Raw genomic sequence first — 24,872 nt, forward strand, 5'->3', positions numbered from 1 at the left:
CCAGTTAAAGTGGAAGCACTTTGGCCAATGGCAGCTCAAAAACTGGCTCCAAGGGCATGCTGACCTCAGTATCCAGGTTGAGTTTCCTGTTTATCCTCCATACCAGTGAGCCTATTGCCCCTCCCATCTAGCTAGTGTTAGGATGTTGGAGAAGTTCCCCTCTTCCATGAGGCTTCCCTCCTCCACTATACTAGTCAGGTAAGGGCAGGTGAAAGTATAGGAACTCTGGTAAATCCTGAAGGCTCCTAAAGGGTTAGTGGGTGCGGGAGGAACTGAGGGATTTGACTGATTGGCCAAGGGCTGAGCCTTGTGCAACAGGTGGATAGGTGAGTTTCTGAAGACCACTGGGTTATCCCTGCTGAGGAAGAAGTGATTGGTGCTCAGGAGTCCTTTGTGGGAACAAATGGTTAAGTGTTTTCTGCCTTAATTTTATCACCTTCCAGGACACACTGCTCCTCCCACCTGGCCAGAGTGTGTCCCCTTCACTGGCAGCTTTTCCCAGGTCTCTTGGTTCATCTCCCAGCTCCAGGATTCCCTCTAAGTCAGTGTTTCTCCTATATGGTTGGAGGATCCAAGCATCAGGATCATCCTGGAGTGCTTGTTACTAAAGTGGAGATTCCAGGGCCCACTCAGACTCCCCGGATTCAACTCTATGGGGCCGGGCCCAGGAAGCTGCATTTTCCACAGCTTCCCTAGGATAGTTGTTTTCAAAGTGTGGTCCCTGGATTAGCAGTATCTGCCTAACCAGAGATCCTGTTATTAATGAAAATTCTCAGATTCCAGATTCCAGGCCTCACCCTAGACCTACTAGAAACTCTAATCAGAAACTCTGAAGTAGGGCCCAACAAGCTGGATTTTAAGAAGCCCTCCTAGAGATTCTGATTTTGACCCACACTCAAGTTTGAGAGCCACCGCCCTAGCAGATTCTGATACAGAATGAGTTGAAACCCTGTTGTCTCAGATGATCCAAGAGTTGGCTCCCCCTTGCGTAAAGCTCACCAGGAGACACAGCTAAGGTCACACAGCAGCTTGGTAAGAGTAGAAGCTGGGACCTGGGTCCTTGGACTTCAGTACATGTTCTGCTAGGTCAGGTCCACCTGTAGGATTCTTTACCAATTCAGGGTCCTCATCCTGTATACTACTGTCAGGGGGCTGCCTGTCTGATCCTCATGGATGAAGGTGGGTCTTTAAGTTGCCTTAGCCACAGGCTGGGTGGCCAGTCAACCTCAACTAGGCTCTTCGAGAGTGAAGCATGGGCTGGGTAGACTCTCCAGCCCCTTAGGATGGGAGGTTGACAAGATGGACCTTCCATGTGAACACCTAACCCAGGACATCCTCCACTTCCAAGTACAGTAAACAGAATAGAGGATAGGTTCTTTTGGTCAAATGCCTGGATGAGGGGAAACCTGACTTGAGCCGACACTCAGTGGTAAGAATGGGGATCAGATATTCATGATTATCTTGGGATTGTGCCATGCTGAGATATCTTTTAGGCAGCCACAGCTTACAAAGGCTAAAAATGGAGGTATCTCATTTAAAGAGTACCAAAGATGGGAATACATTGTTGTCAGGAACCAAACTTGTCATTCTCTTCCCTATCCCCAAACCTGCACCTTCTCCGATGTTACCCATCCTTTTCAGTGATACCATCACCTATTCGTTATCCGGGCCAAAACTCTGAAGCCAATCATTGGTCTATACTCCTGTCCCTGCCCCCATCCAATCAGTGACTGCATCCTATTAATTTGACCTCCTGATCATTTCTCAAATTTATTTCCAGTACTCCAACTTTACTTCAGGTCAGATCATCCCTGACTTTGTTTATTGCAACAGCCATCTAACTGGTTTCCCTGCCTCTAGTCTCACCTTGTTTTGTTCTAAGGGCACGGAGGATGAGGCCTGAGAATTGGCCATTGGATTTAGCAATGAAAAAGTCATTTGTGACTTTAATGGGAGCTGTTTTGGTGGAGGGAGGGAAGCCTGATAAGAGTGAGTTTAAGAGAGAACAGTAAGAGAGAGGAATTATAGGTAGGGAGTATACCAGTGCTGTCCAATAAAAACATGTGAGGCACATATCTAATTTCAAATGTTCCAGTAGTTGCATTAAAAGCAGGTAAGAGAAACAGGTGAAATTAATTTTAATAATAGATCTTACTTAACCCAGTATATCCAGTATTTTATCATTCCAATATAATCAATATAAAAATTATCACCAGGATATTTTGCTGGATTTCCTTTGAAATCAAATGCACATTTTGTAATAACAGCACATCTCAGTTCAAACTAACCACATATCAAGTGCCCACCAGCTGCATGTGACTAGTAACTACCATATTGGACAGCACCGGCATAGACAATTATTTCAAGGAATTCAGCTATAAAGGGGAGCAGAGGAGTGAGGTAGTGGCCAGATGGGGAAGTGAGGTCAAGTGTTGACTTGTTGGTTTTAGAACGGGAGCTATTACAGTACTTTTCGTTTATACACTAATGGACTTAATCCAGTAGAGAGGAAGAAATTATTTACGTAAGATGACGAAACAGCGACTGGAGTGATGCTGTTGAGTAGGTGAGAGGGGATGGAACCTGGATGCAAATAGAAATTCCGGCCTTGGTTAGGACACAGGGCAGTTCATCTGTGGTGACAGGGAGCGGGGGAGTGAAGGAAGAGCATATTGGGCACTGATGCAGATAGATGGGTAAATGTGATTGTGGGAGCTTATGAAAATTTTTGATTCTTTTTTTTCTCCGTGAAGTGGGAAGCAAGGTTAATATCTGAGAGTGAGAATGGGATAGAAGTATTAAAGATTTGAGAAGAGAGAAAATATTAAATTGTGGCCGAGGAGCAAGACAGAGTGAATGGACTAGGGAAATACAGTATGATTGCCTGGCAACATGAAAGATGCACTTGAGGTTTGTGATCACGAATTTGAAATGAGAACAGTCAGCGCTGTTGTTTTTCTCTAGTACATTCAGCTGTGAGGGACAAGCAAGGCAGAGGAGGAGCTTTGAATTCAACCAGGGCTGGGTTTTCTTTCCAGCTGAGTACAATAATGAGAGGAATAATGGAGTCAAAGGTGTATGCAAGGGATAATTAAAATCATGGGCCATGGGATTTAAGGACAGAAAAGGGAGCCATGAGGGACAGTAAAAAGATGGTAGGACCAATGGATCACAGACTCCAGTGGGGTCAAAGAAGTGTTGGGGTTGTTATCGGGAATGAGCTGGAAAGATAGAAGTGGTGGTTGAAGTGGGAATGCTTGACTTGGAGATTAGGGAGGAGCTACAGATGCACATAATTATAAGGTCTCAGGCACAACCATGACAATGAGTGGCTGAGATGTGGTAAAGGGCAGTGTCATTGAAAACAAGAGGCCAAGGAACTGACAGATCAGGATGCTGGAAGGATGCATCTAGATGCATGTTGAAATTAACAAGAAATCTGATGGGTGGTAGTGAGCCAGGTACTAAAGGAATGAGGGCCATGACCCATATGTCTGTAGATGACTGTGAAAGGGAAGGATAGCAGGTGGTACAGTATGGTAGTGGTGGGATTTTAGGGAAAAGGGAGGACCACTCATCTGAGACTGCAATGAAAAGAAAGAAGTTATTCACTCTACCTACATGGGCCAAAGGAGAAAAATCAGTCACTACTTTAGAGGGCCACAGATGAAGCAGGCAAGGAGAGGTAGGCTGGGTAAGAACAAAAGGGTGAAGGGAACATTCAGAAAAGAGATTGAGAACATAGGAACTGAGCTAATGATTTATCTGTGATTTTTGCCTATCCTGTTCCCTTTTCCTGGAATTTCCTTCCTTACCTTGTACACATAGAAATTCTTCTTCATCTTTCCTCATCCTGCTCCTGCACTGCTACTTTCCTGAAACTGCTATTGCAAAGGTTACTAACTAGTGATCGGCATGTTGCCAAACCCAGTGGAAGTGCTTGTCTTTACTGTACCCCTATAGAGAAGTGTGTTCCCAATGGAATTTTCTGTGGTGATGGGAATACTCTATCTCTGCACTGTCCAATATGGTGGCCACTAGGCACATGTGACTGCTGAGTACATGAAATGTGGCTGATGTGACTGAGGAACCAAAGTTTTAATTCTGCTTAATTTTACTTTATTTAAACGTAATTAGCCACATGTGGCAAGTGGCTACCTTATTTATTGGTCAGTGCAAGTAATAGAGCACTTAACACTATTGATCCTTTCTTTCTTGAAACTTGATGTTCTCTTGACTTCCAGCACACCTCTCTCCTAGTTTTATGATTGCCTCTTTAATTTTGTCTTCAATCTTGACTTCTCATGGATCTTTCTCCTTCTGCTAGCCACTTAACTGTTGCTATATTCCAGGCTTCCTCCTGGATCCTTTTATCACATTTTGTGGACTCTCATTGATCTTATCCATACCCCAAGCCCTGTTTCCAGGCCATCTCCCTCTCCCAAGTGCTAGACCTGGACATAACAGCCTATTGGAGACATCTGCTGGCATAGTGGATAGGCATTCAGTGCTGGCATGCTCCAACCTGAGCTCATCTCTTCCCTAAATTACCTCCTCTCAGTTACTGAAGTCGTAGACCTGGAAGTTACTCTAGATGTCTCCTTCCTGTCTGACAAATTGCCAAGTCCTCTATGCCACTGCAGCAGCATTTGAACTTATCTTCAGTCTTGTCCCTCTCCAGTCCATTGTCCACATTGCTGCCAGAGCAGTCTAGGTAGCTGAAACATACATTTGACCTTTTAATTCTCCTTGTTAAAACCTTTCAGTGGCTTCTCATTGTATATAAGATAAAGGCCAAGTTCCCAGCATGGCAAACAAGGCTCTTCATGACCCAGCCTCACCTGCATGTTTTTCCAGCTTCATCTCCTGTCCCTTCTCACAAAGTTCTCTCCTTTCTAGTAACGCAGAACTGCTTGTAATTGTACACAAACAGCATGCGGTTTCATGTCTCCACACCTTTTCTCAGGCTATAACCTCTGCCTGGAGTTTACCCTCCTTCCTTCAAGGCCCTACCCCAACCCCTTCTGGTTCTGCTAAGCTCACCTCAACTGTCATCTTCTCCAGCTACTTTTCTTCAGTGTCTCTGTTACTTAATGCACTTACCTTACTACATCTGCATCATTGCATCATTCACTTGTAAACACTGGTAGTTCTCAAGAGTGGGGACTATCTTTGCCTCCTTCTTTCCACTGTCTGGCATGGAGTCTTACTCCCAATGTGGACTCTGTAGATGTTGAGTGAATAGGTACCATGAATAAGTGAGTGAGTTGAAGGAAGCAGGAAGAAGATTGGAGAGTGGGATGCCACACTGCCCAGTCTTGTCTCCTTAGTATAAGTCCTTCATTGGTGGGATTATAGGATGAGAAAAGGGGCCCCTGGGAGGCCTGTGGGGATCAGTCTTGGCTGCTGCTGGTGCAATTGACTTCTTTCCCAGGACTCATAAAACTCGCTTCTGGCAGAAATCGATTTTAGAAAAAGCTATTATCTAGGTTTCCCCCTACCTTTACAGCTGACATACTTCTCTCTTCCTGGGATATAAGATGCTAGCAAAAAATGTCACATTTTTTCTTAAAGTAGGAAAAGGTTTTTTGTATGTTTAATTTTTTGAAAGTGCTTAAGTTTCTGTTTTCTTTTAGAAGAAAACTGATTCTTCACTGGGATTTTCTCAAGGGCCACATGCAGGTATACAGAAAAGAGAATGATATGTGTTTGCATACAATTTGCATATATCCGTGTAGACTGGATCATCTATTCTCAGAGTACTTTCTTTTTTTATTTTTTCAAAAAAAAATTGAATACTTGATCAACTTTTCAATGGAAAAAGTCAGTAACAGTGAAGGGCAGTGGAAACCACAGTGGAAGTCCCCCTTCATAGAGATCACCTCTTTAGAAGAGTCCCCATCCTCTTCTAGTCTTCTATAAGATTTTGGATGGTTGTGGTGGCCATGATAAAAAATAGCAGCAGCCATCTGCATGCCAGGATAGCTGTCGTGTATACTTTTATCTGTTTTTCCACTCACCAGCCCTTAGAGGTAAATGTTACCCTCAGCCCACCAACAGGAAAACAGGCTTAGAGGGGCAGCAAAATTTGCCCAAGGTCACTCCTGTGGGTAGTGGCAGAGCCATGATTCAAACCCAAGGCTATCTGGCCCCAAGGCCTTTGTTTTTAAACTACTAAGCTGTATTTTCTGCCATTCGTGTACTGCTTGGTGTTTTGTCTTTTGTCCTTGCCATTACCAGCCATAGACAGATACATAGTTTGGCTGTCATTTGAATGGTAGTGGACTCTGTTGCACAATGTTGAGGTACCATAGTTTATGTAAACATCTCCCTACTTGGTTTGTTTCCAGTTTCTCAATATTATAGATAGTACAGGTGTCAATATCTTTGCGCAAATTAGGGTGGTTTGTTGGAGTTTTTAGGTATTTGATGTGGTCCACAAAGTAGTATTTTTGAGCCAAAGAGTTATAATTTTATGATTCTCCAGAAAGTCTATACCATTAATTCACCCAAGCAGTGATTACTTTTGGAGTGCCCACTGCGTACCAGGTGCTGGACGTGAAGAGGTAATTCAGAAACAGCCTCTCTCTCAGAGAACTAGCAGTCTGGTATGGGATGGATGATGTGGCACAGAATGAATGCTACTAAAGTGGGGGTTTGGGCAAGGGGCAGTGAGAGCACTGAGAAACAGTCCCCTGGTAGTATCTGTGAGTGTTCCTTTCCCTTTGCAGCACTGGGCATGACAGGGGAGGAGCATGATAACAGGGCTGGCTGCAGAGCTGCCTCCTGGCTGAGGACATCCCCGCCAACACCCACGGGCTTCCCTGCAGCCGCCACCTGGCTCAATCACTGCTGCCCATCTGCCACTAGGGGGCGCCGAGCAGAGAGGATGGTGGGAGGGGGCACCCAGGACAACAGGACTGGGGGCTCCAGCAGTGGGAGGAGCGGCAGCCTAAGCACTCGTCTGTCCTCCAGGCCCCCGCTTCCCTTGTATGCCCACCGCAGCCAGGGTGACAACACGGTGCCCAGTCCACACTCATTCAGCAGACAGGAATGTGTGCATGCCTTAAGGGCATAGCTCAGTGCGTTTTCACGCACGCACCAAGCACTGTGCTGGATGCTAGGAATGTAGAAGTGGCTTGACGTGGTCCTTGACCCTGAGTTGCACTTGGTCTAGAGGGTTGGGCAGACAAGGGAAGAGACAATCCAACTTGTGTGCTGGAGGTCTTCACAAGTGGCAACAGGAGCATTGAGCTCCCTAGTGAGTCCCCTGGCAGTATGTGAGAGTTCATTTCTCCAGTGCTCCACTCTTATGACTTTGACTGTGACACTGCCCATCTTTCAACCTGGAATTTCTCCATCTGTAAAATGGAGGGAATGATATCTATGTCTGCAAAGGGCCTTCTGACTCAGATATGCCTTGAGCCTAAAGCAAGCCTGAGCTTCTTCCACAGAAGAGCCCCCATCCCTGGTCCCCACTTTAGTCACTGAAGAAAGTCTCTTTTCTCTTCTCCCCTACATGCTCTCCTTACATGATTTTCCTTGGCATTCTGCCCCTGACCTTTTCCTTCTCTCTTTCTACTTGTGTTCCCATGACTTCAGTTACCACTGTGTACTGATGACACCTACATCTCCATGCTCGCCCCCATCTTCTTCACTGAGTTCGTGACTCATATAACAATGAAAATAATCAGCATTTGCTAAATCCCAGATACAATACTGTAATTACGGTATATTATCTCATCTCATCTGTCCAACAATATTGTGAATTAGGCAGTGCCACCCCATTTTATAGGTGAGTAGAACCAAGTTCAAGAGATGCTGAGACTTTCCCAAGGCCCCAAAGTTGATAAATAATGGGGCCAGAATTTGCAAACCTCTACCTGTTGAGCTCCACTGCCCACGCTCTTATCTATCACACTATATGTCCTAGAGTACAGGCAGCCGCCAAAGACCTATTTCCACTTGGATATTCCTCATACGCCTCAATTTCATGTCTAAACTTGGCCTCATCATTTCCCTTCTGTACCAATCTGCCTTTTCCTCTCTTCTCCATTGCAATAAATGGCACCATCAACCCAGTGATACCCCAGCCAGAACCCTGGGAGTCTACCAAGATCCTTCCTCTCCCTTACCAACCCCCATCTCCCCAACAATCTTCTCCAATCTTCTTCCACATCACGGTGATTTTTCCCCCACTCTCCTCCAACCTCGCTGCTGTTGCCTTCCAAGGCCATTGATCCTGTTCTCTTTTTGGGCTCCTGCAGCAATCTTCTTACCAGCCTCCCTGCCTCGACTCTGTCTGCTTGAGTCCATCCCCTGCACACCAGCCAGGGTGATCCTTTGCAAACACACATGTGATCACCCCACCTTACTGCTTCAAAACTTCTACTGCCTTCTGTGACTCCACAGCAGAGCTTAAAGCTGGCCACCCATGGGCTGAAATCCATCCAGAAGACATGTTTTGCTTGGTCCAAAATGTTCTTAAAACATTTTGAATTAGTCGCCAACATTGGAAAATCAGGAAATTTCACATAAAAGTTCATATATATTGGCTTCTCTTGCAAAAGTGAAAAAAACTGGTAACTCTGGGTCCACATCTCTTCAGGGCAGTGATTGGATGGAGCTGAATGGTGGTTGCCCTCTTTAGAAGGGGTGTGGGCTTTTCAGTTTGACAGTCTCCAGCATCCCCTAGCGTCTCTTAGGCCCTGGTCACACCCCTGCTTCCAATTGTCTGCCTAAGAGTTGGGGCATTTGAGCTGGTGACCCTGGTGCATGGGATGAAGCCCAAAGCCCTCAGCATGGCTTCTCGGGTCCTGTGTGTCCCAGCCTGGAGCAGACCAGCCCTGCCAACCTCTGAGTCTAGTACCTGCTAACTGCCCCATTACACTCTCCCCTGTGGTCCCATGGAACTGTTATCCATAGTTCTCTGAATTGCCCCACTCTTGTCTGCCTCCATGCAAGCTTATGCTTTGGAATTCCTAGGCCCCTCCTTAACACCTATTTGTCCTTCTGGGCTTTGCACCAATACTTGCTCTACCAAGAAGCATTCCTTGTGGCCCTGGCTGAGTTTTGTTTTCCCATAACAGGTGGCGCAGACCTCAGCCATCCCACCAGCTACCCTATGTTGTAGTTGTTGACTGTGAGTCTGCAATTGCACGGAACCTGCCTTCTTTATCTTCCTGTCCTCAAAGCTTTGCACAGGACTTGGAATACACAGGGTGCCTCATAACTGTTGAATGAATGGATGAATCAATGAAAGACTGACTTGGGAAAATAATAGTCTAGGATGTGATATCACCCCTAATTGCTTGGGATGGGGGTTCCAGGTCTTTCATTCTTCAGCATTCCCCACTCTGAGTTCCTACTCAGAGTGATACCCACAACATCGTATAAACCATGCCCCCATTCTCCAAGCTCTGGAATACATGCAGCCCTACTGGGATGGTACTTTTTAGCAATGATAGAGGTAAAATATATTATTTTTGGTATCCCTGGGGGAGAGTTGGCACATTCTTCAGTTATTTGAATGATGATGATAATGCCAGCATCTGACACTCACTGAGCACTTACATTGTATCAGACCCTGAACTAAGAGCTCTCAGTATATTGTTTCATTTATTCCTCCAACACTAAGAAGTAGGTAGTACTATTGTCCCCATTTTATAGGCAAGTAAACTGAGATACGAGGATTTTAAACAACTTTTCACATGGCCCGTAAGCGGTAGAGTCAAGATTTGAACTCAAATCTAACTTCAAAGTTAACATTCTCAATCACGACACCATACTTCCTCAATGACATTTCTCTTTAGAAACATGAGGAAATAAATACGGGAATGAAGGCTATGCAATTATCTATACAGTAAGATTGCAAATACTAATTTAGGAAAGAAAGAAAAGAAAATCCTGAGGCATAGAGAAAATGACCAAAGAGACAAACTCGTGAAAATTTTCTTTAATGAGTACATACCACTTTTATGATTAAAAAAAGTCCTCTCTTTGTGACCCCGTAAATAAGTGGCAGGACAGAGGGCAGGAAGGGGCTGGGTTGAGTACCCAGCTAATCATTGGGGCTGTCTCTTGAGTAGTTGACACTGATCAGTAGAAGGAACAGTCATCAGGCAGCAGCTGTGACCTCAGTACCTGCACCCTCATGGTGCAAAGGTGAAGTGGGTCACTATTCCTGCCATCTCACCATCTCCCCTCTTCCTCCAGGTGCTTACACTCCAGAGCCCCTCAGCAGTTTCCGGTGGGCTCTTCTCTCAACTGGCCTCATGTTCTTTTATCACTTCAGCGTCTTGCAGATCCTCGGCCTGGTAAGTTTGGTTATATCCCCTTCTATCCCCTCTGTTTGCAGTTCTCCATAAATCTCGATAATCCTGGTTGGCGCTGGCGTATCACTTTGTTTTGAAAATACAACATGCTAAAGGCCAGGATGTCAGATTGTTGTGTCTGGATTGCTGATTTATGATCTACAGCCTTGGCCTGTCCAAAGAGTTTTCTGAGTCTTTCAGTAATGACTGTTTCTTTCATCCCTGGGGAGGCAAGGATGCCTTTCACTCATGGCCACTTGGGTCGGAAACAATGAGCTGCAACTGGAAAGTGGTTTGTTGTGGACCCCATGGGGAGGCAGGACCCTAACCCTGGCCCTTGGCCTGGGGGAGTCTTCTGACCTTGGGTCCATCCTGGGCCGTTTCATAGGCCCTGAAGGCTGGGCTATTCCCTGAGCTTCATGGCCAGTGGAAGTGTGGTGTTGGGGAAATCCTGTGGCATTCTGGGGTGTTTAGAGCTTCCTGGAGTCATGAAGAATGGTTGGACTCAGTAGCTGAGTTATCCAGAGCCCAAAATTGCTGAGTGTAAGAGTGTATTTCAGTGGCAAAATGAGTAGGAAGAGCTCAGGGCTGGAGCTGGGAGCCAGGAGACCCAAGTTCAAGTCCTGGCTCTGCCACTGCTCTGAATGAGTCACCTCATCCTTGAGGGCAGAGAGTTCTCCACCTCTCTGTGACATGGTATAAAAGCCCCAACTTCCCTGAGAGGTGGTGAGGACTCGTCTTTAATGTGAACAGGCTTGAAGGGCTTTGGAAGGCAGGTGCCGCGACCGTCCTTGGGGCAGGTGTGGCATGTCTGGTTTTGTGTGCAAGTGGCAGTAATGTAGCATTAGCCATGTGGAGCCTCGCGTGACCTAGCCTGACTAGGGCGTGTAACCGATGTCCCCAACACCTTTGTAGAAGCAGTCACTTTCTCTTCCTCATTCTGGTGTATGGCTCTGCTCTGGTTTGCTGGGGGCTTAGTCTGAGCTCCTTGCCAACAGTGTGAATGCTTCCCGCGCTCTCAGGAGGAAGCCATACAAAGTTCACACCCTTACCACTCACTGCTCTCCACTGGGACCCAGATTCCAGGGGCATCAGTGTGCTCATGTCACTCTACATACCATGCTCAGGCAACGCCGCCTACAAGGAGGGCAACTCTCACCCCATTCCTCAACGTAAACCCCCATCCATCTTTCATGAGTCCATTCAGGTACTACTTCTGTCATGAAATCTTCTCTGAGGACTCAGCCCCCATATTGTATGCTCCTCAGACCTCCTCATTGTGTATAAAGCTCGGTGAGCCCTGTCTGGTTTGGGGTCAGATGTAGTAAACCTTTGACCACACCCACTTGATTGATTGCCAGTTACGTGGAGGCAGGGACCACGCTGTGGGCTGTACTTTTAGCCTGCAACACCTCTCTGGGGACTAGGCACATAGTAGATGCTCAGGAATGGCAACAAGTTCTGGGCCCAACCAGAAGGCAAGACCGTGAGCAAAACTGAACAGCTTTTCCACTGGACAGCCCTCCCCCATCACCTCCAGAGGCCTCTAGCCTTGACTCACTCAGAAAACCGAGGGGAGAGAAGAAATCCCTTTATAAACAGGTGGGGATTGGTCAATCCCTCCTTGTCTAGTCCCCCATTAGGTAGAGATGGCTGAACTGGCAGAAGCCAGAGAAAGCCTAAGGATGGTGAACGCTCACTCTACCTCCCTTGTCCCTGCAGGTCACCGAAGTGAATTTGAACAACATGCTGTGTCCGGCCATCTCAGACCCATTCTACGGCCCCTGGTATCGCATCTGGGCCTCGGGACACCAGACTCTCATGACCATGACCCACGGGAAGCTGGTCATCCTGTTCTCATACATGGCTGGGCCCTTGTGTAAATATCTGCTGGATTTGCTCCGGCTTCCAGCCAAGAAAATAGACTGAAGGTGCTTATTTTTTTTTTTTTTTTTTCTCCCTGAGGAAGCAAGTCGTGACTTGACTTGGAGAACACCCAGTTCTTGATGAAATCATGGGAGAGGGCAGTAGGATGTTTGGTGTATTTCTTTTTCCTTCTTTCTGTCCCTTTCTTCTACCACTCTTCCTTCCCCAGTTCTTCCCCCTAGGATGTCTCCTTGAGCCTGGGGTGTAGTGCTGGGCGCTGGATTTTCCTCCTTCCCTTTGGCTCTCTCTCTGCTCCTAGTGGCCTTACATGGGGAGATTGCAGTGAGCGGCTGTTTCACTCTGCTTGTCGGTGCTTTAACAACAGCTGGTTGAGGAGAAAGGGAACAATAAGTAGTAGTAGTTCTTCTGGCATCGAAGCAATGAGGTTGCGTTGTGTTTCATTTCTCCACTGCCAGGGACCTCCAGGCTTATGCTGGCGTCCCGTTGAGTCTCCAGCACAGCTCTTACCACAGGGGACTGAGGCCTTGTTTCTATACCAGCGGCAAGCCCAGAGCCGAGGGATTTCACAGCTCACGGTCAAGACAGAACCAGCCAGATTCTGGTCACTGGTGTCCCATGACTCAAAATAAGCAGCCAACCAGCACTCCCTCCAGGATGCTGCCTGGGATGGGAGGTGAGAGCACCAAGCAGCCCAAGGGCTAGATTCCAGTGAGAGGGTTGGAGACCTGTTGCAATGACAAATCCAAAGTGAAGAGGGTCAAGATATATGCAGTACTAGGCCGGACCCTGTGTGAATTCTGCCTGTGAGAGTTGAGAACTGATGCATATCCCAATCAGAAGTGAGCACAGAAAACTGTGATTTGAATCATACACTCTGTTTTAGGTAAATGCTGATAATAGATATGATTTTAATCTTGAGTGCCCCTTAAATGTGTTCCCTCTCCCTCCCTCCCTTTCCGCCTCTCTCCCTCACTCAGGCAGCTTCAGAGAAGAATGAGCTGGAATTGGCTGGTTGATTGGTTTTTGAGTTTGGAGAATCCTCGCATCAGGGCCCTTGCATCTTCCATTTCTGGAAGACCCTGTAGATCTGTGTCTTGGTTTTACAGGGAATGTCAGCATCCTGGATTTGAGCAGCTATAGCTCTTGCCACTGTTGTTTCCCTAGGGTCAGGTTTCTTCAGTGTACCCGGACTCAGTGCTGAATCGTTTAATGTGGGGGACATCACCTCCTTCTCATGCTGTCTACCCCAAAATCTTATGTCTAGATTGAAAGGGGGCTGCCAAGGAATTAGGTCCTCATGGGTGGAGGTTCAGGTGCTCCACAAGGAGAAACTTTTGTTGAATGACTTCAGCTCAGTTATGCACAGACCTCAAGAAGGCAGGAAGTGGCTGGGCATTGCTGACTCTGCATTGACTCCCACTAGGAACAGATTTGCTTAAGAACAGAAAAGATCATTTGGTGACTTTGTCTGGTGAGTCTCCCTTCCCCTCTCCAACTCTAGGCAATGCAGTTGACCTAGGCCAGTTCCAGTATTTCCAGTTTGACCACGTTTGACTTACATTGAGCTTCGGTGCCTCAGTGGTCATAATTTTAGCAAATGGACCTATAGGAAGCAACCCTGGGAGGGACGGTCCTTCTGCAGAGGCCTGCAGGCATTGAGGCTATCAATCCCCAGGGCTTGGGGAGCAGGAGGGGAGAGCACTAAGTGCTCTTACTCTCCTGAGCTCCTTTTGATGTGTAAGCTTTGTTTTTGCCCTCTTTGAAGGCAGGGCCAAACGTTTCTTAGTACCTCTCACCCTAGAGTGGCCCTCCAGTGGAGGCGCTTCTTGAATGGCTGGATTGGCCCTGCCCACCATCAAACTGCTACATGTAGGAATTGCTGGTGAGGAAATGCACAACGCCTCAGTGCCCCTTGGCCTCTTTACAAAAGGAGAAGTTGGAAGGGGATTGTGGGAGGAGCCCCTGGGGGCCTGGCCTGTCCTCCACCAGAACTTGGAGTTGCTGCCAGCAGAGGATCTGTGCCTCAGCTGAGAACTAGCTGCGGAATGTCATAGGGGTGTGCCTGTGTAGGCCCTTTCCTCCTCCTCGTTTCTGTGGCATGGCACAGGTTGCCTGGTTGCTCGAGCTTTCCCCATGTTGGCATGCTTGCCTTCACTCTGTCTACAGCTTAGCACCCCATTCTGGAGGGCACTTTCTGATGCTTGGAAGGAGAGAAGAAAGCAAAAGCCACATGCTTGGCATGGCCAAGCCAGAGACAGATCTACCTGTCAGGGGAAGGAAGAAGTAAAAGGGGCATGCAGGGCTTTCGGGGGCCAGATTGGCTCAGAAACATGTAGGTCAAAAGAACAGAGGGGGCCCAGTCTATAGGCTTCACAGGGAGCCATGGCCTATATTTGGGGCACTGGGGAGCAGCAGGCATCTGGACTGGTCTGGATCTCACTCTTATCTTGGGCCAAGCCAACGTGGAGAGAAGCAACCCAGGCAGACTCCTGGCAGCCTGCCTTACAGGGTAGCCCGCCTTATAGGGTAGCTCTCATATCTGCGCAGTGCCGGCCCTCTACTGCCCCAGCTTTGGTATAGGACTGAGGGAGAAGCCGGAGCTTGCACACCCAGTGGCCAGTGGGGCTGTCTTCCCAGCTCCTCCTCAGGGCTTTCCTGTCAGTGCCAAGCCAGTTCCCCAGCCAGGTTTCCATGTGTCATTTGCCAGCGTGTGGGAGCTCTGTGCGTGTGTGACGGTGTTTGTAGAAGAGGGCAGTTTCCTTTCGAATGGCCTCAGGAAGGGAAAAGAGTGCTCCCTTCAGCCCCCAGGTAGCCTTGGCCAGGAATATGGGCCGAGGAGAACAGTCTGTGGAGCTGACCAACTTGCGGCATCCACTCGAAATAGCAGAGACCCAGTCACGCCTACTTCCAGTTCTCCTTGCCCTCAGTATTTGGTTATGTACACCAAAGATGATCTGGCCCATCTTCCTCCCAGAGGCACAACAGTAATGCGTTCCTCTGTCAGCCTGTGAAGGCATGCAGGGTTCTGAAGCCACAGACTCAGTCTCCCCAAGTCAGCAATCTCTTTCTCTCTCTCTCCTCAAACTTCATCGCATTCATAGAAGCTGCTTGCAGGGTCGCCGGGCTAACCAGGGTGATCGGCGAACTTTGCCGTACAGTACCTCAGTCTAGCTGTCAGATCATCCCTTTTGCTGTAGCCTCTGTTGGGGTTTTTATATTTGTGATCATTGGTAATTCGGTGTCTTCTGAAGTAGGCACAGCTCCCCACAGAGAACAAGTTGTCAGCAGGTCTCTGTGCACTGGTGTTGGGGCAGGGCAGTGCCCTGGGGGTGAGCGAGGTGGCTCAGGGCAGAAGGGCCCTGTTCCCCCCCTCCCTCTGCCAAAAAGACTTCCTCGGATTTGTAGACGTTGACCCAGAGTCATCTGTCCCCTCCTGAAGAGAATTTTCTTACTGGTTTCTACTGAAGGGGAGGTAGGGGAGGAGGAGAAAAGGACCATGTGTGATGCTGTTAGACAAGACACTGATGCTGATTATGGAGGGTCTCCTGCAGGCCCTTGTGGGCTCCTTGGCAAGGCCCCAGGCTGGGAAGGAGCTCCCCCCACGGCCCATCCTGCCCTCACTGTGGTGGGTAGAGTCAATGACAGGGAGGCAGCCCTCCTATTGTGTATATGGAGTGGGCTGATTTGGGCTCAGGAAAACCTAGTCGCTTGTTGCTCTTGTCTGTGACATTTTTGTACACTGGTTTGCTACTCATGGCAAGAAACAGACAAAACCCCGTGAAAAACAAAACAAAACAAAAGTCCTTTCAAACAAAGCTGTTGTTTTGAAAACTCTTTCTTTTGGTGTCCATTTTTGTGTTCTATTTTAAAGAATCTTTCATTTATATTGGTATTACTGTAGTGAAGAGAATACGATAGGCTGATCTGTAATGGTTTCTGCCAGGAGCTTAGCAAATGCCTCTGCCCCTCTTCCCCTACCCCTGTCCTTCCTCAATTCCCAGCTGGGATTGCTATGCACTGGGCAGACCCCTCACTGTCTCCCCTGAACCCCCACACAGTGGCTTCCCTTAGAACCAGTCTTTATACTCTCCCTAAACAGCAGCAGGCTGAGGATTTTTGTCAGGCTGGTTCTTGAGTGCTCTGTGCCCCCACCAGTTTGCTCACCTCTTGGGGCATTTTGTAATATGTTTTCTCTGTCTTGTAAAACCTTTTGATTGTACCGAAATGGTTTCTGCAGTCGCCTTTGGAAATAAATGGTCATTAATTTGTGTACTTAGCATTCTGAATTTTAGTCTCAGGTGTTTCTGTTGTTGAAGATCCTTGAATGAAAAGGAACCCTCACCATGGGGCTTACTGTTATAATGTTTTTTAATTTACTGTTATTAAAAGATATATGAGAACCCAGGAGTCCTGGCCTTGCTTCCCAGAATACTCTCAGAAGGCCCCTCTGCTTTGAAAAATAGACAAAAGGGGCCTCTGGCCCTCTGTGCTGTGGAAGACCCTCAAAGGACAGCTGGGCTGTCTCAGCACACCTTTGTCCTGGGAGCTGTGTGGCTGGTTGGCCTTGAATTCCCACACATTGCCTACTTCTGCCAGGGACCCAGCAGGCCATTTGCTCTTAGCAGAGGGCTTGTCTGCCAGGCACATTTGCTGGGCTCTCTGGGACCCAAAGTGCACTGGGCTAGGCTGGAGGACTGAGCTGGAGAAGGCAGACACATTCAGGCCCACTCGACCCAAATTTCCTGAGGGTCAACTCTGCACCAGCACTTCTCAGCACAGTCCTGCACCCAGCGTGGGTTGGACCATGAACGAGATAGCCTTACCCTTTGGAAGCAGACCTGCTTTTCCAAGGCTACCTGCTGAGCAGCCCATGATGACTGTGATTGGCCCTTTTACACAGGACAGAAGCCCTGTTCAGGCTTTCGCCCGGGCTGCTGTTTCTAGAGGGGAGAGGTAGCCAGATAGGGAGGGATAGCGGAGCTGAAAGGCACAGGAAGAAAGGGGGCCAGATATGGCGAACGGGAAGGACAGAAAGAGGCTGGTGGAGAGGAGGTGAGGAGAGTTGGTTCGTGTTTTTCCCCTATGTGTTCTTTTTCAGGAAGAGAGCTAAAAAAGACAGTGACCTAAGCCATTGCCATCCTTACCCTGGGCAGTCTTTGTACAGCTAGCCAGACCTGGCAGCCAGTGCAGGTGGATCTCCTCATTTGCCAGTGGTTGGGCACCCAGGCTATGAAGGAGGCAGGGACTTGCAATCGTGGACTAGAAGATTAGCAGCCTAGAAAAGTCACTTACCTTGCTGCCTCAGGTTCTTTATCAGCAAAGTAGTAGCTCCAACTGCTTGCCAGGCATGGAGCTAAATCCCTCCCGTTACCTCTTAGAATCCCCATCAAAGTACAATGAGCTGACTGGCAATGCTGTCCTTGTATGGTAGGGAGAAACTGAGAACATGGAGGCTCACTCAGAAATGGAGGAGCTGGAATTGGAAACTGGTTTTGTTAGACCCCAAAACTCACATGCTCTCCACTCTCCACCAGCTTCCACTGCCTTTCCGGTGTGCTGGCATTGCTGGGTAGACCCTTGCCCAGGGACCCCCGGTCCTTATAGAAGTGGAAAGAGAGCCGGGCAGTGGTGTGGAAGATGAGAGAGAAAGGGGAGGTCCACAAGTGCAGAAAGCAGAGGAATCATGGCCTGTCAGCAGCAGCCTCAAAGCAGAGCTGAAAGGCACAGGAAGAAAGGGGGCCAGGTGAAGGGGAAGGATGGAAAGAGGCTGGTGGAGAGGACGTGAGGAGAGTTGGTTCGTGTCCTTTCCCCATGTGTTCCTTTTTAGGAAGAGAGCTAAAAAAGACAATGACACAGGCCATTGCCATCCCTACTCTGGGCAGTGCATCTGCCCCTACCACCATGCCCATCCCCACTGTTGTCTGTATTCCCTCCTGCAGGCCACAGTCTTTTCAAATGCAAATCTGCATCACTTCCCTGGGCCCCTCGCTCTAGAATATAAAGCCCAGGCTCTTTCATGTAACACGCAAGCCCTGGGCTCTGTAAGCATCTTCAGCCACATCTCCTCCACCCCACACTCCCAAAAGAAGCATGCACAGAGACCCTTCACTCCAGTGGGATCCTACTCCCCTTTGGCATGCTGCCATTTCCCAGGTCCTTGCCATTTGTTTCCTTTGTGCTGTTTTCTCAGCTCCCCACTCTCCCGTTTCATCCTAAGGCCTCCACACGAAGGTTAGCTCCTCTTTGCAGTCTTCCCCAAGCCCCAGGCTACGTTAGGTGCTGGTCCACTTTGCTCCTACAGCACCTGGTACTAACTCTGGCCACCATTTGCCCCCCCCCCCCCCTTACATGATTCATTACTGGTCTCGCTCCCTCTGTAGACGTTAAGCTCCTTGAGGGCCAGGTGGGATCTGATTCATCCTCCAGCCCCTGGTACAGGACCCATTCCATAAGAAAGTGCTCAGTGAACAAGGATCTTCCAAGGATCTTCCAGCTGAGTGCTAAAATATGGTAGGGGGCACCACTGTTCTCTGATGGAGAACCCTAGGCTTCATAAGCCATGCCCATCCCATGAATTCTCCTGGATGGGGCTGGGATGGCTTTGTTTGCCTAGGCACCTCAAGCTCCTTGCCGAGGAGCCCCATCCTGCTTCTCTGCAGGGCTCTGTATAGTTGGTGTCCTGGATAAGGAGGCGGTATTGTGAGGGAAAAGCTCTAAGACCAACGGCAACTGTTCCACCTGACTCTTCCCTGGACCTCTGGGCAAGGTGTCCAACTGCTTTTCCATATCCTCCATAGCTGTTCTTCACCACCAGGGTCACCCCTTCCTTCCCTGGAGGCACACAGAGTTGGTGTTTGCATGGCAAAAGCCCCACCAGCCCATGGAATGTGTCATCCACCCCCGATGGGTAGGGAGCAGTTTGAGATGGTTACAGCCTGATCCCCCAATGAGCTTTTGCCTTGTCCTGGTTTGCCAGTGCCAGTGGAGGGACAGAAATACACAGATGTCAGTCTGACAAATGCGATAATTTAATCAAAGGATGTGTGCTTTGCTAACCTTGGCAACAGGCAAGGCCAACGTAGTCGAAAGTCAAGGACTCTGTTACTGCCTGAACTCACCCTCCCCACAGTCAGCACTCTGCCCAGCATCCGAATTGCACACCTGGGATGTCTGAGCTGTTGGGCAAAGGGGTTTAAGAGCCAGGGAGGCAGTAGGGAGAGGCTTCTCCTGTGGCTAATGGATGCCCTCCACAGCTGACTTCTTAACTTTCAATAACTCCTGCATCCCAGCCAGCCGGTAATCTCTGCATTTCACACTGAGGCAGGTCTTTGCAATGGGGGTGGATGCTTCCTTGACACATCTCTGCTAGGAAACAGGGCCAGTAGCATGAGTCACAGAGCTGTTCTCCTGTCCAACAACCTATTCTCAGCCCCACCACTGCTCCAGCCAGCAGGCCTCTCTGCTCCCTTCCACACTTCCCCTCTCCATCCAAGGGTCTTGCCCAGGTGATGCCAACCTGCCATTGCTGTCCCTTCGCTATACTCAGGAGGCTCATGTTTTTTGGTCTTGCATTTTTAGAAAGACCTTGGGCTCGCTAGTATTCTGCACCCTGAGAACAGAGGGACCTTCCTGTGCATTCCAAGACATACACTCAGATTTCTAGCATGTCGGAGCTAATAAGATACCTCTAGTACAGTGGATTGTCGATTTTGTTGCACATTTATCACCTGGGGAGCTTTAAAAATCTCAGTGCCCAGGCCTCACCCATGCTTATCATTCAAAGCAAACTTCTTTTGCTTTCAAGTCTCCAGGCAGGTTCTGAGTCATCTCTTTGACCTGACCATCTATAGCAGTGCCTTTTAAAAAAATGAAATATTTAAGATATACCAAAGGTATGAAGAATAGTAACTGAATCCAGCTTAAAAAAAGAACATTACCAATACAGTTGAAGGCCCCATGCTCCAGAGGTTTACAGAATCTTTCTCAGCACCTCAGGGATGCTTGGGAGAAGTCACCTCAGGCAGCAGGGGATGCATGGGAGTAGAGTGGGTGGTGCTCTGGCCTTTCCCCTGGCTTCACCCAGAACAACTCCAATTTTATTCTGTTTTGTATATTGAGGTTTTGTAAATAATTTTGTTGGGAAAAGGACCTAAAAGTTACTTTTTTACAACCTCAGTAGTTATGTCTCTATCCTTTGCCTTAATAATAGTTGTTGTCCTGTAGTAGTCAAACCAGCATTGTAACAGGACTGAGCAGGCAGGGCCTGCTGTCCCAGTTCTTCCCTTTCAGGTCCCGAGTGCCCTTGGCAAAGTCATACCTTTCCTGAACTCCATTTGTAAAATAGTAATAAATACCCTTGTCTAGCTTACCCCACAGGACATCTCTGAGGAATCCAGTGAGATCAGTGGGCGTGAGAGGGCTCTATAAAGTTCTCTCCAGTGGAAGGTGTTCCTATTTCCAGACAGTTTGGTTACTATGCTTGTTCTTAGAGCACAGAGGTTAGCTGGGGTTTTGACTGCACTCATACCCAATCTGCCTTAATGTGCCCTGTGTGGTTGTGGTCTGTGGTGTGTTTGTGAGTGGGTGTTTGTGTGTAGGACAGGTGATACCTCAGTTTATTTCATGGACTCTAAGACACATTTTTTTTTTTTTGCATTTTAACATCATTAAAATTGGAATGCATCTTAAAATCAGTGGCATGGCAGTTTAATCAGCAACTTTCTTCTTTTTCAGCAGTATATAAAATAACAGACATCTTATAATCTAAGGCATATTACAGTCAATGAAATACTGTAATTGTTAACTTAGATTCCTCTTCCTCTTCCCCCATGAAAGTCACCTTCTTGCTAGAGAAAACCCTTTTGGAAAAATATACAGACTTTTAGCTTCAGCCTCATTCTAACACTCCTCTTTTTCTTCCCTGCCAGCGTCCACCCAGGCCAGGCAAGCTTTCTGCTTCTTGACCAGAAGGGGACCCACTTTGTTGAGCTCTCTCTTGAGACAGATGGTTTGTGGGACATGAGAGAGAAGAGGCAGAGTATACCTGCATAAGGAAGCCCACTGTGCCAAATGACAGGGAAGGAGTCAGACAAGCTAGGCCACCCAGCCCCAATAGCTCTGGTTTCTTTCTTTCCCCAACAGCAGCCTGGCCAGACAACTCAGCCTGCTTCCCTGGGGAACTCCTAGGGCTAGTCATTGCCAGAGGTGAGGTAAACTGGCAGAAGTAGGGGTGGGGTGTGATGCCCAACGTGTCCTGAACTCCCTGGGTTGATGTGAGTGGCTGTCTGGCCCATGCAGAAGAACACACTGATTTCCCTACCTCCTCCAACAAGGTCAAAGAAGAGTCAGGTAGTAAGCCTTTCAAGGAAAAGCAGCACTTTGTCCTAGGGCACCCTGAGCCATGGGCATTTCACTGCAGTTAGGAATTGCCACCAACATCCCCTCAGTCCTGGCAGTCACTCAAATTAAACTCTGCCCTTGTAACCTTTAGGCCATCCTCTTCCAGAAGGGAAGAGGAGTGTCTGCATAGTGAGATCTAGGGATACTTGGTCACAGGAAGCTGCTTTTGGACATTTCTCCCCCAGAGAGCTTAGCAAGACATGATCAGCCTGGATTACAGCTGCCCTCACGTAACTGGGTTAAAGTGTTGGCCTACTTAGGCCCCTCCTGCAGTGGCCTCCTTCAAAGCTGATGAGGCCGATTAGGGGGCTATTTCTGAGATCTCGTCGTGTACCCAGAAGCCTGAGGGCGGTCCTCCCCTGACTAGAAAGACAATGACTAAGGCTGGACAGCCAAGGGCAGAGTGAGATTTGCCCATAGGAGAGCATTGCCGTCAGAACTCATGTATTCTTGTAAAAGAACCAAATAATATCAAGGCTAAGTCCCTGGATTTTGAACTTCAAAAACCAAACCAACCAATCAGTTTTCAGGGATAGGCCTAGTCCTACACCTTTGCCATCTTCAGAGCTAAAGAGAGATAGCAGATCGCCAAAATAAAATCTTCAATTATAGTTGTAGTCAGTAGCCTCCACTCAGTAGGTTCTCTGCATTTGAGATTGTTAACTAACCTCTGAGCCTCAGTTTGCTCATCTACAAAATGGCAATAATGATAGCATCTACTTCATAGGCTATCGTGAGGATTAAAAAGAAAAGGCACATAAGGCACTTGGCACAGTACCTGGCAGCACATTCGTTAGATACCACCACTACCATCACCACAACCATTACCACCACCATTGTCACCATCATCATCCTCATCAAGACAACAGTGAACGGGAAAAGCTCAGTCTCTGGAGCCTGACAAACTTGGTTTGAATCCTGACTTTGCCACTTCATAGTTAGGTGGCCTCAGATAAGTGACAACTTCCTTGAACTTGGTTCTTATTCTGTCAAATGGGAAACTCGTAAGGCTATTGAAAAGTGTATAACATGGTTCTCCACAGTAAGCACTCAATAAATGTTAGCTATTATAATTATTAAAAAGGAGTGGTCAAGGTCAGTGGTTGCCAGGTGTTAGGAGGATACAGAGATGAATGGGCTAAGCACAGAGGATTTCTAGGGCAATGAGACTACTATTCTGTATAATACTATAATGGCGGATACATTTCATTATGTAGTTGTCAAAACTCATAGAATATACAATACCAAAAGTGAACCCTAATGTAAACTTTGGACTTTGGATGATAATGATGTATCACTGTAGGTTCATCAGTTGTAACAAATGTGCCACTCTGATGCAGGATGTTGATAGTGGGGTAGGCTGTGTGTGTGGTGGGTATATATATAGGAAATATAGGGGAACCCTGTATACATTTTGCTCAATTTTGCTGTGAACCTAAAACTTCTCTGAAAAATAAAATCTATTTAAAATGAAAAGAAAAAAATGGGAGCAATCATGCTAGATTGTTATAAACTTAGGATGTTAGCTATAATCCCCATGATAACCACTAAGAAAATAACTAAAATAGAGAGGAGAGGAAATGAAGTGGGAATCAAAGTGGATATTACCAAAAAAAATACATCAAACACAAAAGAACGCAGTATAGGAGGAACTGAGGAACAAAAAAGATATATAGCACAATGGCACAAGTCCTTTATTATCAGTAATTACTTTGAATGTAAATGGATTAAGCTCACCAATTAAAAGACAGACACTGGCAGAATGGATTAAAAAACAACATGATCCAATTATATGCTACTGACAAGACACTCAGTTTAGACCTAAAGATACAGGGGTTGAAAGTGAAAGGATTAAAATAGATATTCTATCCAAATGGTAACCACAAGAGAGCTGAGATGGTTACACTAATATTAGACAAAATCGAGTTTAAGTAAAAAATTGTCATAAAAAATGAATAAGGAAATTTTTACTGATAAAGGGTTAATTCATAAAGAAGATATAACAATGATAAACAAGTATGCACCAAACAACAGAGCTCCAAAATATGTGAAGTGAACACTGATGGAATTAAAAACAAATAGTAGACAGTTCTACAATAATATTTGGAGACCTCTGTATGCCACATTAAATAATGGATAGAACAACTAGACAGAAGATCAGTAAGGAAATAGTTTCAACAACACTATAAACCAACTAGATCCAATAAACATACAGAACACTATATCCCACAACAGCACAATACACATTCTTCTCAAATGTACATGGGATATTCTCCAGGTTAGAGCATATATTAGGCCATAAAACAATTATTTTAAAACATTTTAAAATGCTGGAATTACACAAAGTATGTTTGATCAAATGGAGCAAAGCTAGAAATCAATAATGAGAAAAACTGGAGATTTTGCAAATATGTGGAAATTAAGAACATACTCTTAAAGAACCAATGAGTCAAAGAAGAAATCACTAGGGGAATTAGAAAATGCTTTTAGATGAATGAGAATGAAAATATAACATACAACAACTTATGGGATACAGTGAAAGCAGTGCCCAGAGGGAAATTTATAGCCGTAAACACGTACATTAAAAAAGAAAGATCTGAAACCAGTACTCTAACTTTACACCTTAAGGAACTAGAAAAAGAAAAGCAAACGAAACCTAAAGCCAGCAGAGGGAATGAAATAATAAAGATTAGAGCAGAGATAAATGAAATAGATAATAGAAGAAAAAGAGTCAATGAAACCAATAGTTGGTTGTTTGAAAGGATAACCAACCATAACCAAGTGGGATTTATTCCAGGAATTTAAGGGTGGTTTGATGTAAGAAAATCAACCAATGTAGTACACCACAGTAATAGAACAAAGTGGGGGTGGGGGGGGTGGGGGGTGGGAACGTGATCATCTCAATATATGCAGAAAAACCATTTGACAAAAGTTAATACTCTTTCATAATAAAACACTCAGCAAACTAGGAGTAGAAGGCAAATGCCTTAACATGATAAAGGGGCATTTATGAAAAACCCACAACTAACATCATACCTAATAGACAGAGACTGAAAGCTTTCTCCTAAGATCAGGAACAAGACCAGGATGTTTATGTTTACTTCTGCTATTCAACATAGTATTGAAAATCCTAGCCAGAGCAGTTAAGCAAGAGAAAGAAATAAAAGGCATCCAAACTGGAAAGGAAGAAGTAAAACTATCTCTGTTTGCAGATAATATGACTATATTCCCATAGAATACACATAACAACAACTACTAGAGCCAATAAATGAT

The 24,872-nt window shown here is 46.7% G+C and overlaps 2 protein-coding genes across 13 annotated transcripts in view; both read left to right on the forward strand.

The window, feature by feature from the left end:
- The window catches only part of TMEM164 (transmembrane protein 164), a 186,536-nt gene extending 163,466 nt beyond the window's left edge, over window positions 1-23,070 (forward strand). For 9 of the 12 annotated variants that reach the window (XM_030933588.1, XM_030933598.1, XM_030933596.1 and 6 more), the window contains 2 exons: window positions 10,216-10,316; window positions 12,036-16,600. In XM_030933588.1, coding sequence (XP_030789448.1) covers window positions 10,216-10,316; window positions 12,036-12,242 — 308 coding nt within the window. In that variant the 3' untranslated portion in view covers window positions 12,243-16,600. Of the gene's footprint in view, window positions 1-10,215; window positions 10,317-12,035; window positions 16,601-21,127 lie in introns of those variants that run through there. The other 3 variants (XR_004058288.1, XM_030933592.1, XM_030933591.1) reach the window with 3 other exon arrangements.
- Window positions 14,583-16,600, forward strand: LOC104681967. Its single transcript, XM_030933655.1, has 2 exons — window positions 14,583-14,627; window positions 14,726-16,600. Exons 1-2 carry the CDS (start codon window positions 14,583-14,585, stop codon window positions 15,209-15,211), a joined length of 531 nt encoding a protein of 176 aa, XP_030789515.1. The 3' UTR covers window positions 15,212-16,600.
- Window positions 23,071-24,872: the final 1,802 nt, after the last annotated feature.

The sequence above is a fragment of the Rhinopithecus roxellana genome, chromosome 7 (genome assembly GCF_007565055.1).
Source record: "Rhinopithecus roxellana isolate Shanxi Qingling chromosome 7, ASM756505v1, whole genome shotgun sequence".
NCBI classification, from domain to species: domain Eukaryota; kingdom Metazoa; phylum Chordata; class Mammalia; order Primates; family Cercopithecidae; genus Rhinopithecus; species Rhinopithecus roxellana.

Excerpts from the sequence above, each read along its gene's own strand:
- LOC104681967 (XM_030933655.1), top strand. The coding sequence starts at position 14,583 with ATGGCCTATATTTGGGGCACTGGGGAGCAGCAGGCATCTGGACTG. Across the intron at positions 14,628-14,725 it reads AGCAGCAGGCATCTGGACTG|GGTAGCTCTCATATCTGCGC; the intron begins GTCTGGATCTCA and ends CCCGCCTTATAG.